The sequence below is a fragment of the Nipponia nippon genome, unplaced genomic scaffold (genome assembly GCF_047370975.1).
Source record: "Nipponia nippon isolate SJK-2023a ecotype South Korea unplaced genomic scaffold, ASM4737097v1 scaffold_11, whole genome shotgun sequence".
NCBI lineage: Eukaryota > Metazoa > Chordata > Aves > Pelecaniformes > Threskiornithidae > Nipponia > Nipponia nippon.
Window position 1 is genome coordinate 25,959,079 of NW_028262302.1, and position 14,002 is coordinate 25,973,080.

Genomic DNA, 14,002 nt, shown 5'->3' on the forward strand with positions numbered 1-14,002 from the left:
GTGAGGCTGCATGAAGGGCCCAGCCGCTCACGGGAGCGCCTGGGGCAGGGCACGGTGTCGCTAGCGCCGCTGGGGCTGGGCGCAGGCCTTGCTGCCTCCCAGCTGCCTCGCCCCCTCTCCTAGGTGCCGCCAGCTCCCTGCGGCTCCCGTCCCTGCTCCCCCTGCCGCCAGCTCCCTCCCTCGCAGCCCCACTGAACCCCTTCTCTCCCTCTTCCTGCAGGCCATGGCTGCCACAAAATTCCTCATCTGGCTTGTGAAAAGCATCTTTCTGAACCTGCCGATGGTCGGTGATGAGCTGGATGAGGCCACACGTGAGTGCATGCAGCAGCATGCGGAGCAGCTGAGCCAGGAGGTGGCTCAGCTGCTGCAGGAGCTGGAGCAGAGGAGCCAGGAGCAGAGGAGGCAGGAGCCGAGGGCCCAGGAGCAGAGCGGCTTTTCCTGGGGAGCCCTGCTCTTTGCTGCCTTGCAGCAGTGGCAGTTCTGGGCCATTGCTGGAGTCCTGGTCCTGCTCTTGGGGCTCTGCTGGTGGTCTGGTGGTGGAGGAAAAGGAGCCGTCAGCCAGTCAGCCAGCAGCAGCGACAGGGAGCAGGTGGAGGTGGAGGAGGAAGACGACGACGATGATGCAGATTACCTGGGAAGGTTTTTTGAGGAGCACATACAGTGGCCAGTTCAGAACCTGGCCACAGAGTGCCAGGTGGTGCAGGACTTGGTGGGCGACCTCCTCCGTGTCCTCCAAGTGCTCTTGTCAAATAGTTTCTTCCCAGTGCTGCAACCAGCCATCGGGGTGGGCAGCGCCTTCGAAGGCTGGAGTCCCGATGAGGAAGGCATCATCTACCCTCTGCTCATGCCCCTGCGGCCTCCCCGTGGGCACGCCTTCCACCTGGAATTGCGTAATGTGGGGGAGATACCGTCGAGAATCTTCTGCATCGACGTGGAGCTGGTGTGCACCTGCACAAGGGAGCAGCTGGCAGGAGAGATGCTGTGCTTCCTCCACCACCCCGAGCAGGACCTGAGGAGGAATCAGGACCCCAGCCTCCTACGCACCCTCTGCACGGGCTCCTACCTAGATGTGGAGAAAACTGCCCTCTGGTTCCAGGAGCTGGTGAAAGCTGCCTGGGTGGTTTTGCCTGAGTCGTCCAACCACCGTCTAAGGGTGCTGCCCTCCAGCCGCTCCTGCAAATTCCAGGTGACAAAAGACGGCAAAAGAAGTCTCTTAATTGAGATGATGTTTGGGGTGCAGCAAGGCGACTCAGACATCTTCCTGAGCAGCCAGACTACAGAGGCCATCTTCACCCCAAGCACCATGTGGTCGGAGAGCTACGCTGTGGCAGAGGAGAAGTTCTTGAGGCATATGGCGAGGCAGGTCCCACAGGACAGCTTCCACCTCAAATGCCTGCAGCTCTGTGCCCGCATCCTGGTGGGCACAGGCTTTTCCACCTATACCTTGAAGACAGTTGTGATGCACCTCCTGACCACGCTACCCCTGTCAGGCTGGCGCAGGAGGCATTTCCTGCTGCGGCTGCAGGATGTCATGCAGTACCTGCGCTGCTGCCTGGAGGAGAAATGCCTCGACCACTTCTTCTTTGGCAACGAGAGGGTGCCTGAGGAGATCGTCTTGCCCCCAGCCTTCCAAGCAGCTGAGCCGCTCAACCTCTTCCAGAGCCTGGCGCAGGATCCGGCCAGCTACGCCGAGGCACTGCGTGAGTTCGATGAGCTGCAAGATCGGCTCACAAGACTGCTGATCTACGGCTGCTGAAAGAGCTCTTCATGCACAGAGCTGTGTTTCAGGGTCTGACAGCTGACGACAGACAATGACCTCATACCACGGGGAACACAAGGGCAGAATGCGTGACACAGAGAGGAAAGGGCAAACCCTGCGCAGCAGCCCTCTACCAAGAGCGGCAGCAGCGTTCTCCTCTCGATGCTGTCCCCAGCACAGCAGCCGCTGGCAGCTACAGTGGCGACAACGATTAGTTTCGCCCTGCTTTCCCCTCGCACTGGCTGCGGCCAGGATGGCATTTCACATGGGCCCAGAAACTCTTGCTGGCAGCTCTGGCTGGGCAGGGACCAAGCGAGAGGCACCGCTGATGTGCCTCTGTGCGTTCACTGGGGTCCGGGTGGAGAACCTACCCAGCCTAGACACTCCCCGGGGAGCTGGTGCCACAGAACTGAGCACACAGGATACGGAGAAGACGCTGGTCAATCGGCAGTGGGAATCGCTGCCGCACCTTTCCTCCACAGCAAAAGCACAGTCTGGGCAGTCAGACCTGATGCAGCTGAAGAGGCCGTTGCAAGGAGGCTTGTGACAAAGGCAAGCTCCCGCAGGCTCCGGCTGACAAACGCTTGCGATAGTACCCTCTTGATTGAGATGGTCTTTGGTCTGCAGCAAGATGACTCGGACACCTTCCTGAGCCTCGAGTAGGCAGAGGCCAGTGTTACCAGCAGCAGGACGTGGCCAGAGAGCTGTGCTGTGGCAGAGGTGCGGTTCATCAGGCACAGGGCCAGTATTGGGGCCAGTTCTGTTTAATCTCTTTCTCAGTGATCTGGACGAGGGGATCGAGTGCACCCTGAGTAAATTTGGAGACGACACCAAGTTGGGCGGGAGTGTTGATCTGCTGGAGGGTAGGAAGGCTCTGCAGAGGGATCTGGCCAGGCGGGATCGATGGGCCGAGGCCAGCTGTATGAGGTTCAACAAGGCTCAGTGCTGGGTCCTGCACTTGGGTCACAACAACCCCATGCAAGGCTACAGGCTTGGGGAAGAGTGGCTGGAGAGCTGCCTGGCGGGAAAGGCCGTGGGGGTGTTGGTCGACAGGTGGCAGTGTGCCCAGGTGGCCAAGAAGGCCAAGAGCACCCTGGCTTGTATCAGAAATAGTGTGGCCAGCAGGACTAGGGCAGTGATCGTGCCCCGGTACTCGGCACTGATGAGGCCGCACCTCGAGTACTGTGTTCAATTTTGGGCCCCTCACTACAGAAGGACATTGAGGTGCTGGAGCGCATCCAAAGAAGGGCAACGAAGCTGGTGAAGGGTGTACCGGTGTTATGAGGAGCGGCTGAGGGAGCTGGGGTTGTTTAGCCGGGAGAAGAGGAGGCTGAGGGGAGACCTTATCGCTCTCTACAGCTACCTGAAAGGAGGTTGTAGCGAGGTGGGGGTCGGTCTCTTTTCCCAGGGAACAAGCGATGGGAGGAGAGGAAATGGCCTCAAGTTGCGCCAGGGGAGGTTTAGATTGGATATTAGGAAAAATTTCTTCCCCCAAAGGGTTATCAAGTGTTGGAAGAGGCTGCCCAGGGAAGTGGTTGAGGCACCATGCCTGGAGGTATTTATAGGATGTGTAGACGTGGCGCCTAGGGCCATGTTTAGTGGTGGGCTTGGCAGTGTTAGGTTAAGGGTTGGACTCAATGATCTTAAAGGTCTTTTCCAACGTCTATGATTCTGTGATTCTATGATTTAACTTCAAGGTTGGCCAGTGTGGAGCCAGGGGTTGGACTCGATGATCCTCGTGGGTCGCTTCCAACTCAGGGTATGCTATGATGATGAGATTGCCACTGGCAGGCAGATGATGATAAATCCAAACTAAAGCACCACGCAAGCTCCTGTGAAGAAAATTAACTCTAGCTCAGCTTTAGCCAGTACACCAGGACAGCTGTGAGTCGCTGAGCCGGGGTGGGGCCGAAGGGCAGGGTCGCACGGTGCACGTGCCTGTGATGCGCTCTGGCGCCTGTGACGAGTCACAATGGGGGCGGTTATCAGGGGGGCCAGCAGGCAGCGCTGCCCCAGTACGGCCTGGGCCAGCGGTGAGTGCACACGCCGGGGGAGGCTGGGCTGGACGAGGGCTGGGGCAGAAATGTGGGCCCCTGGCAGGGTGGGTTGTGAGGCTGCATGAAGGGCCCAGCCGCTCACGGGAGCGCCTGGGGCAGGGCACGGTGTCGCTAGCGCCGCTGGGGCTGGGCGCAGGCCTTGCTGCCTCCCAGCTGCCTCGCCCCCTCTCCTAGGTGCCGCCAGCTCCCTGCGGCTCCCGTCCCTGCTCCCCCTGCCGCCAGCTCCCTCCCTCGCAGCCCCACTGAACCCCTTCTCTCCCTCTTCCTGCAGGCCATGGCTGCCACAAAATTCCTCATCTGGCTTGTGAAAAGCATCTTTCTGAACCTGCCGATGGTCGGTGATGAGCTGGATGAGGCCACACGTGAGTGCATGCAGCAGCATGCGGAGCAGCTGAGCCAGGAGGTGGCTCAGCTGCTGCAGGAGCTGGAGCAGAGGAGCCAGGAGCAGAGGAGGCAGGAGCCGAGGGCCCAGGAGCAGAGCGGCTTTTCCTGGGGAGCCCTGCTCTTTGCTGCCTTGCAGCAGTGGCAGTTCTGGGCCATTGCTGGAGTCCTGGTCCTGCTCTTGGGGCTCTGCTGGTGGTCTGGTGGTGGAGGAAAAGGAGCCGTCAGCCAGTCAGCCAGCAGCAGCGACAGGGAGCAGGTGGAGGTGGAGGAGGAAGACGACGACGATGATGCAGATTACCTGGGAAGGTTTTTTGAGGAGCACATACAGTGGCCAGTTCAGAACCTGGCCACAGAGTGCCAGGTGGTGCAGGACTTGGTGGGCGACCTCCTCCGTGTCCTCCAAGTGCTCTTGTCAAATAGTTTCTTCCCAGTGCTGCAACCAGCCATCGGGGTGGGCAGCGCCTTCGAAGGCTGGAGTCCCGATGAGGAAGGCATCATCTACCCTCTGCTCATGCCCCTGCGGCCTCCCCGTGGGCACGCCTTCCACCTGGAATTGCGTAATGTGGGGGAGATACCGTCGAGAATCTTCTGCATCGACGTGGAGCTGGTGTGCACCTGCACAAGGGAGCAGCTGGCAGGAGAGATGCTGTGCTTCCTCCACCACCCCGAGCAGGACCTGAGGAGGAATCAGGACCCCAGCCTCCTACGCACCCTCTGCACGGGCTCCTACCTAGATGTGGAGAAAACTGCCCTCTGGTTCCAGGAGCTGGTGAAAGCTGCCTGGGTGGTTTTGCCTGAGTCGTCCAACCACCGTCTAAGGGTGCTGCCCTCCAGCCGCTCCTGCAAATTCCAGGTGACAAAAGACGGCAAAAGAAGTCTCTTAATTGAGATGATGTTTGGGGTGCAGCAAGGCGACTCAGACATCTTCCTGAGCAGCCAGACTACAGAGGCCATCTTCACCCCAAGCACCATGTGGTCGGAGAGCTACGCTGTGGCAGAGGAGAAGTTCTTGAGGCATATGGCGAGGCAGGTCCCACAGGACAGCTTCCACCTCAAATGCCTGCAGCTCTGTGCCCGCATCCTGGTGGGCACAGGCTTTTCCACCTATACCTTGAAGACAGTTGTGATGCACCTCCTGACCACGCTACCCCTGTCAGGCTGGCGCAGGAGGCATTTCCTGCTGCGGCTGCAGGATGTCATGCAGTACCTGCGCTGCTGCCTGGAGGAGAAATGCCTCGACCACTTCTTCTTTGGCAACGAGAGGGTGCCTGAGGAGATCGTCTTGCCCCCAGCCTTCCAAGCAGCTGAGCCACTCAACCTCTTCCAGAGCCTGGCGCAGGATCCGGCCAGCTACGCGGAGGCACTGCGTGAGTTCGATGAGCTGCAAGATCGGCTCACAAGACTGCTGATCTACGGCTGCTGAAAGAGCTCTTCATGCACAGAGCTGTGTTTCAGGGTCTGACAGCTGACGACAGACAATGACCTCATACCACGGGGAACACAAGGGCAGAATGCGTGACACAGAGAGGAAAGGGCAAACCCTGCGCAGCAGCCCTCTACCAAGAGCGGCAGCAGCGTTCTCCTCTCGATGCTGTCCCCAGCACAGCAGCCGCTGGCAGCTACAGTGGCGACAACGATTAGTTTCGCCCTGCTTTCCCCTCGCACTGGCTGCGGCCAGGATGGCATTTCACATGGGCCCAGAAACTCTTGCTGGCAGCTCTGGCTGGGCAGGGACCAAGCGAGAGGCACCGCTGATGTGCCTCTGTGCGTTCACTGGGGTCCGGGTGGAGAACCTACCCAGCCTAGACACTCCCCGGGGAGCTGGTGCCACAGAACTGAGCACACAGGATACGGAGAAGACGCTGGTCAATCGGCAGTGGGAATCGCTGCCGCACCTTTCCTCCACAGCAAAAGCACAGTCTGGGCAGTCAGACCTGATGCAGCTGAAGAGGCCGTTGCAAGGAGGCTTGTGACAAAGGCAAGCTCCCGCAGGCTCCGGCTGACAAACGCTTGCGATAGTACCCTCTTGATTGAGATGGTCTTTGGTCTGCAGCAAGATGACTCGGACACCTTCCTGAGCCTCGAGTAGGCAGAGGCCAGTGTTACCAGCAGCAGGACGTGGCCAGAGAGCTGTGCTGTGGCAGAGGTGTGGTTCATCAGGCACAGGGCCAGTATTGGGGCCAGTTCTGTTTAATCTCTTTCTCAATGATCTGGACGAGGGGATCGAGCGCACCCTGAGTAAATTTGGAGACGACACCAAGTTGGGCGGGAGTGTTGATCTGCTGGAGGGTAGGAAGGCTCTGCAGAGGGATCTGGCCAGGCGGGATCGATGGGCCGAGGCCAGCTGTATGAGGTTCAACAAGGCTCAGTGCTGGGTCCTGCACTTGGGTCACAACAACCCCATGCAAGGCTACAGGCTTGGGGAAGAGTGGCTGGAGAGCTGCCTGGCGGGAAAGGCCGTGGGGGTGTTGGTCGACAGGTGGCAGTGTGCCCAGGTGGCCAAGAAGGCCAAGAGCACCCTGGCTTGTATCAGAAATAGTGTGGCCAGCAGGACTAGGGCAGTGATCGTGCCCCGGTACTCGGCACTGATGAGGCCGCACCTCGAGTACTGTGTTCAATTTTGGGCCCCTCACTACAGAAGGACATTGAGGTGCTGGAGCGCATCCAAAGAAGGGCAACGAAGCTGGTGAAGGGTGTACCGGTGTTATGAGGAGCGGCTGAGGGAGCTGGGGTTGTTTAGCCGGGAGAAGAGGAGGCTGAGGGGAGACCTTATCGCTCTCTACAGCTACCTGAAAGGAGGTTGTAGCGAGGTGGGGGTCGGTCTCTTTTCCCAGGGAACAAGCGATGGGAGGAGAGGAAATGGCCTCAAGTTGCGCCAGGGGAGGTTTAGATTGGATATTAGGAAAAATTTCTTCCCCCAAAGGGTTATCAAGTGTTGGAAGAGGCTGCCCAGGGAAGTGGTTGAGGCACCATGCCTGGAGGTATTTATAGGATGTGTAGACGTGGCGCCTAGGGCCATGTTTAGTGGTGGGCTTGGCAGTGTTAGGTTAAGGGTTGGACTCAATGATCTTAAAGGTCTTTTCCAACGTCTATGATTCTGTGATTCTATGATTTAACTTCAAGGTTGGCCAGTGTGGAGCCAGGGGTTGGACTCGATGATCCTCGTGGGTCGCTTCCAACTCAGGGTATGCTATGATGATGAGATTGCCACTGGCAGGCAGATGATGATAAATCCAAACTAAAGCACCACGCAAGCTCCTGTGAAGAAAATTAACTCTAGCTCAGCTTTAGCCAGTACACCAGGACAGCTGTGAGTCGCTGAGCCGGGGTGGGGCCGAAGGGCAGGGTCGCACGGTGCACGTGCCTGTGATGCGCTCTGGCGCCTGTGACGAGTCACAATGGGGGCGGTTATCAGGGGCGCCAGCAGGCAGCGCTGCCCCAGTACGGCCTGGGCCAGCGGTGAGTGCACACGCCGGGGGAGGCTGGGCTGGACGAGGGCTGGGGCAGAAATGTGGGCCCCTGGCAGGGTGGGTTGTGAGGCTGCATGAAGGGCCCAGCCGCTCACGGGAGCGCCTGGGGCAGGGCACGGTGTCGCTAGCGCCGCTGGGGCTGGGCGCAGGCCTTGCTGCCTCCCAGCTGCCTCGCCCCCTCTCCTAGGTGCCGCCAGCTCCCTGCGGCTCCCGTCCCTGCTCCCCCTGCCGCCAGCTCCCTCCCTCGCAGCCCCACTGAACCCCTTCTCTCCCTCTTCCTGCAGGCCATGGCTGCCACAAAATTCCTCATCTGGCTTGTGAAAAGCATCTTTCTGAACCTGCCGATGGTCGGTGATGAGCTGGATGAGGCCACACGTGAGCGCATGCAGCAGCATGCGGAGCAGCTGAGCCAGGAGGTGGCTCAGCTGCTGCAGGAGCTGGAGCAGAGGAGCCAGGAGCAGAGGAGGCAGGAGCCGAGGGCCCAGGAGCAGAGCGGCTTTTCCTGGGGAGCCCTGCTCTTTGCTGCCTTGCAGCAGTGGCAGTTCTGGGCCATTGCTGGAGTCCTGGTCCTGCTCTTGGGGCTCTGCTGGTGGTCTGGTGGTGGAGGAAAAGGAGCCGTCAGCCAGTCAGCCAGCAGCAGCGACAGGGAGCAGGTGGAGGTGGAGGAGGAAGACGACGACGATGATGCAGATTACCTGGGAAGGTTTTTTGAGGAGCACATACAGTGGCCAGTTCAGAACCTGGCCACAGAGTGCCAGGTGGTGCAGGACTTGGTGGGCGACCTCCTCCGTGTCCTCCAAGTGCTCTTGTCAAATAGTTTCTTCCCAGTGCTGCAACCAGCCATCGGGGTGGGCAGCGCCTTCGAAGGCTGGAGTCCCGATGAGGAAGGCATCATCTACCCTCTGCTCATGCCCCTGCGGCCTCCCCGTGGGCACGCCTTCCACCTGGAATTGCGTAATGTGGGGGAGATACCGTCGAGAATCTTCTGCATCGACGTGGAGCTGGTGTGCACCTGCACAAGGGAGCAGCTGGCAGGAGAGATGCTGTGCTTCCTCCACCACCCCGAGCAGGACCTGAGGAGGAATCAGGACCCCAGCCTCCTACGCACCCTCTGCACGGGCTCCTACCTAGATGTGGAGAAAACTGCCCTCTGGTTCCAGGAGCTGGTGAAAGCTGCCTGGGTGGTTTTGCCTGAGTCGTCCAACCACCGTCTAAGGGTGCTGCCCTCCAGCCGCTCCTGCAAATTCCAGGTGACAAAAGACGGCAAAAGAAGTCTCTTAATTGAGATGATGTTTGGGGTGCAGCAAGGCGACTCAGACATCTTCCTGAGCAGCCAGACTACAGAGGCCATCTTCACCCCAAGCACCATGTGGTCGGAGAGCTACGCTGTGGCAGAGGAGAAGTTCTTGAGGCATATGGCGAGGCAGGTCCCACAGGACAGCTTCCACCTCAAATGCCTGCAGCTCTGTGCCCGCATCCTGGTGGGCACAGGCTTTTCCACCTATACCTTGAAGACAGTTGTGATGCACCTCCTGACCACGCTACCCCTGTCAGGCTGGCGCAGGAGGCATTTCCTGCTGCGGCTGCAGGATGTCATGCAGTACCTGCGCTGCTGCCTGGAGGAGAAATGCCTCGACCACTTCTTCTTTGGCAACGAGAGGGTGCCTGAGGAGATCGTCTTGCCCCCAGCCTTCCAAGCAGCTGAGCCGCTCAACCTCTTCCAGAGCCTGGCGCAGGATCCGGCCAGCTACGCCGAGGCACTGCGTGAGTTCGATGAGCTGCAAGATCGGCTCACAAGACTGCTGATCTACGGCTGCTGAAAGAGCTCTTCATGCACAGAGCTGTGTTTCAGGGTCTGACAGCTGACGACAGACAATGACCTCATACCACGGGGAACACAAGGGCAGAATGCGTGACACAGAGAGGAAAGGGCAAACCCTGCGCAGCAGCCCTCTACCAAGAGCGGCAGCAGCGTTCTCCTCTCGATGCTGTCCCCAGCACAGCAGCCGCTGGCAGCTGCAGTGGCGACAACGATTAGTTTCGCCCTGCTTTTGCTCGCACTGGCTGCGGCCAGGATGGCATTTCACATGGGCCCAGAAACTCTTGCTGGCAGCTCTGGCTGGGCAGGGACCAAGCGAGAGGCACCGCTGATGTGCCTCTGTGCGTTCACTGGGGTCCGGGTGGAGAACCTACCCAGCCTAGACACTCCCCGGGGAGCTGGTGCCACAGAACTGAGCACACAGGATACGGAGAAGACGCTGGTCAATCGGCAGTGGGAATCGCTGCCGCACCTTTCCTCCACAGCAAAAGCACAGTCTGGGCAGTCAGACCTGATGCAGCTGAAGAGGCCGTTGCAAGGAGGCTTGTGACAAAGGCAAGCTCCCGCAGGCTCCGGCTGACAAACGCTTGCGATAGTACCCTCTTGATTGAGATGGTCTTTGGTCTGCAGCAAGATGACTCGGACACCTTCCTGAGCCTCGAGTAGGCAGAGGCCAGTGTCACCAGCAGCAGGACGTGGCCAGAGAGCTGTGCTGTGGCAGAGGTGTGGTTCATCAGGCACAGGGCCAGTATTGGGGCCAGTTCTGTTTAATCTCTTTCTCAATGATCTGGACGAGGGGATCGAGCGCACCCTGAGTAAATTTGGAGACGACACCAAGTTGGGCGGGAGTGTTGATCTGCTGGAGGGTAGGAAGGCTCTGCAGAGGGATCTGGCCAGGCGGGATCGATGGGCCGAGGCCAGCTGTATGAGGTTCAACAAGGCTCAGTGCTGGGTCCTGCACTTGGGTCACAACAACCCCATGCAAGGCTACAGGCTTGGGGAAGAGTGGCTGGAGAGCTGCCTGGCGGGAAAGGCCGTGGGGGTGTTGGTCGACAGGTGGCAGTGTGCCCAGGTGGCCAAGAAGGCCAAGAGCACCCTGGCTTGTATCAGAAATAGTGTGGCCAGCAGGACTAGGGCAGTGATCGTGCCCCGGTACTCGGCACTGATGAGGCCGCACCTCGAGTACTGTGTTCAATTTTGGGCCCCTCACTACAGAAGGACATTGAGGTGCTGGAGCGCATCCAAAGAAGGGCAACGAAGCTGGTGAAGGGTGTACCGGTGTTATGAGGAGCGGCTGAGGGAGCTGGGGTTGTTTAGCCGGGAGAAGAGGAGGCTGAGGGGAGACCTTATCGCTCTCTACAGCTACCTGAAAGGAGGTTGTAGCGAGGTGGGGGTCGGTCTCTTTTCCCAGGGAACAAGCGATGGGAGGAGAGGAAATGGCCTCAAGTTGCGCCAGGGGAGGTTTAGATTGGATATTAGGAAAAATTTCTTCCCCCAAAGGGTTATCAAGTGTTGGAAGAGGCTGCCCAGGGAAGTGGTTGAGGCACCATGCCTGGAGGTATTTATAGGATGTGTAGACGTGGCGCCTAGGGCCATGTTTAGTGGTGGGCTTGGCAGTGTTAGGTTAAGGGTTGGACTCAATGATCTTAAAGGTCTTTTCCAACGTCTATGATTCTGTGATTCTATGATTTAACTTCAAGGTTGGCCAGTGTGGAGCCAGGGGTTGGACTCGATGATCCTCGTGGGTCGCTTCCAACTCAGGGTATGCTATGATGATGAGATTGCCACTGGCAGGCAGATGATGATAAATCCAAACTAAAGCACCACGCAAGCTCCTGTGAAGAAAATTAACTCTAGCTCAGCTTTAGCCAGTACACCAGGACAGCTGTGAGTCGCTGAGCCGGGGTGGGGCCGAAGGGCAGGGTCGCACGGTGCACGTGCCTGTGATGCGCTCTGGCGCCTGTGACGCGTCACAATGGGGGCAGTTATCAGGGGCGCCAGCAGGCAGTGCTGCCCCAGTACAGCGTGGGCCAGCGGTGAGTGCACACGCCGGGGGAGGCTGGGCTGGACGAGGGCTGGGGCAGAAATGTGGGCCCCTGGCAGGGTGGGTTGTGAGGCTGCATGAAGGGCCCAGCCGCTCACGGGAGCGCCTGGGGCAGGGCACGGTGTCGCTAGCGCCGCTGGGGCTGGGCACAGGCCTTGCTGCCTCCCAGCTGCCTCGCCCCCTCTCCTAGGTGCCGCCAGCTCCCTGCGGCTCCCGTCCCTGCTCCCCCTGCCGCCAGCTCCCTCCCTCGCAGCCCCACTGAACCCCTTCTCTTCCTCTTCCTGCAGGCCATGGCTGCCACAAAATTCCTCATCTGGCTTGTGCAAAGCATCTTTCTGAACGTGCTGATGGTCGGTGATGAGCTGGATGAGGCCACACGTGAGCGCATGCAGCAGCGTGCGGAGCAGCTGAGCCAGGAGATGGCTCGGCTGCTGCAGGAGCTGGAGCAGAGGAGCCAGGAGCAGAGGAGGCAGGAGCCGAGGGCCCAGGAGCAGAGCGGCTTTTCCTGGGGAGCCCTGCTCTTTGCTGCCTTGCAGCAGTGGCAGTTCTGGGCCATTGCTGGAGTCCTGGTCCTGCTCTTGGGGCTCTGCTGGCGGTGGAGGAAAAGAATCCGTGAGGTGGACAACAGTGACGAGGAGAGCTCCAGCAGCGACAGGGAGCAGGTGGAGGAGGAAGAGGAAGAAGAGGAAGAAGACGATGATGCAAATGACGTGGGAAGGTTTTTTGAGGAGCACATACAGTGGCCAGTTCAGAACCTGGCCACAGAGTGCCAGATGGTGAAGGACTTGGTTGACAAGATCATCAATGTCCTCCAAGTGCTCTTGTCAAATAGTTTCTTCCCAGTGCTGCAACCAGCCATCGGGGTGGGCAGCGCCTTCGAAGGCTGGAGTCCCGATGAGGAAGGCATCATCTACCCTCTGCTCATGCCCCTGCGGCCTCCCCGTGGGCACGCCTTCCACCTGGAATTGCGTAATGTGGGGGAGATACCGTCGAGAATCTTCTGCATCGACGTGGAGCTGGTGTGCACCTGCACAAGGGAGCAGCTGGCAGGAGAGATGCTGTGCTTCCTCCACCACCCCGAGCAGGACCTGAGGAGGAATCAGGACCCCAGCCTCCTACGCACCCTCTGCACGGGCTCCTACCTAGATGTGGAGAAAACTGCCCTCTGGTTCCAGGAGCTGGTGAAAGCTGCCTGGGTGGTTTTGCCTGAGTCGTCCAACCACCGTCTAAGGGTGCTGCCCTCCAGCCGCTCCTGCAAATTCCAGGTGACAAAAGACGGCAAAAGAAGTCTCTTAATTGAGATGATGTTTGGGGTGCAGCAAGGCGACTCAGACATCTTCCTGAGCAGCCAGACTACAGAGGCCATCTTCACCCCAAGCACCATGTGGTCGGAGAGCTACGCTGTGGCAGAGGAGAAGTTCTTGAGGCATATGGCGAGGCAGGTCCCACAGGACAGCTTCCACCTCAAATGCCTGCAGCTCTGTGCCCGCATCCTGGTGGGCACAGGCTTTTCCACCTATACCTTGAAGACAGTTGTGATGCACCTCCTGACCACGCTACCCCTGTCAGGCTGGCGCAGGAGGCATTTCCTGCTGCGGCTGCAGGATATCATGCAGTACCTGCGCTGCTGCCTGGAGGAGAAACGCCTCGACCACTTCTTCTTTGGCAACGAGAGGGTGCCTGAGGAGATCGTCTTGCCCCCAGCCTTCCAAGCAGCTGAGCCACTCAACCTCTTCCAGCACCTAGTCCAGGATCCGGCCACTCAAGCTGAGGCACTGCATGAGTTCATGTTCCTGCGAGATCGGCTCACAACACTGCTGATCTACGGCCGCTGAAAGAGGTCTTCATGCACAGAGCTGTGTTTCTGGGTCTCACAGCTGATGACAGACAACCATGTCACACTGCAGGGAACACAAGGGCAGAATGCGTGACACAGAGAGGAAAGGGCAAACCCTGCGCAGCAGCCCTCTGCCAAGAGCGGTAGCAGCGTTCTCCTCTCGATGCTCTCCCCAGCAGCCGCTGACAGCTGCAGTGGCAACAAAGATTAGTTTCACCTTGCTTTTGCTCACATTGGGTGGCCAGGATCGGGATTTTGCCTGGGCCCAGAAACTCTGGCTGGCAGCTCCGGCTGGGCAGGGGCCAAGCGAGAGGCACTGCTGATGTGCCTCTGTGTGTTCACTGGAGTCCGGGTGGAGAACCTACCCAGCCTAGACACCCCCCGGGGAGCTGGTGCCACAGAACTGAGCACACAGGATACAGAGAAGACACTGGTCAATCAGCAGTGGGAATCGCTGCCGCACCTTTCCTCCACAGCAAAAGCACAGTCTGGGCAGTCAGACCTGATGCAGCTGAAGAGGCCGTTGCAAGGAGGCTTGTGACAAAGGCAAGCTCCCGCAGGCTCCGGCTGACAAACGCTTCCGATAGTACCCTCTTGATTGAGATGGTCTTTGGTCTGCAGCAAGATGACTC

At 59.1% G+C, this 14,002-nt stretch overlaps 4 protein-coding genes across 4 annotated transcripts; all 4 read left to right on the forward strand.

The window, feature by feature from the left end:
• Positions 1-208: 208 nt before the first annotated feature.
• Positions 209-2,265, forward strand: LOC148056897 (inositol 1,4,5-trisphosphate receptor-interacting protein-like 1). The gene has a single exon (XM_087747040.1). It carries the CDS (start codon positions 224-226, stop codon positions 1,754-1,756), a length of 1,533 nt encoding a protein of 510 aa, XP_087603166.1. The 5' UTR covers positions 209-223; the 3' UTR covers positions 1,757-2,265.
• A 1,810-nt stretch (positions 2,266-4,075) lies between these two features.
• Positions 4,076-5,623, forward strand: LOC148056898 (inositol 1,4,5-trisphosphate receptor-interacting protein-like 1). The gene has a single exon (XM_087747095.1). The coding sequence runs from the start codon at positions 4,091-4,093 to the stop codon at positions 5,621-5,623; it is 1,533 nt and encodes a 510-aa protein (XP_087603221.1). The 5' UTR covers positions 4,076-4,090.
• Positions 5,624-7,942: 2,319 nt separating this feature from the next.
• On the forward strand, positions 7,943-9,647 carry LOC148056899 (inositol 1,4,5-trisphosphate receptor-interacting protein-like 1). Its single transcript, XM_087747042.1, has one exon. The coding sequence runs from the start codon at positions 7,958-7,960 to the stop codon at positions 9,488-9,490; it is 1,533 nt and encodes a 510-aa protein (XP_087603168.1). The 5' UTR covers positions 7,943-7,957; the 3' UTR covers positions 9,491-9,647.
• A 2,161-nt stretch (positions 9,648-11,808) lies between these two features.
• Positions 11,809-13,368, forward strand: LOC148056900 (inositol 1,4,5-trisphosphate receptor-interacting protein-like 1). Its single transcript, XM_087747043.1, has one exon. The coding sequence runs from the start codon at positions 11,824-11,826 to the stop codon at positions 13,366-13,368; it is 1,545 nt and encodes a 514-aa protein (XP_087603169.1). The 5' UTR covers positions 11,809-11,823.
• The last annotated feature ends 634 nt before the right edge of the window (positions 13,369-14,002 follow it).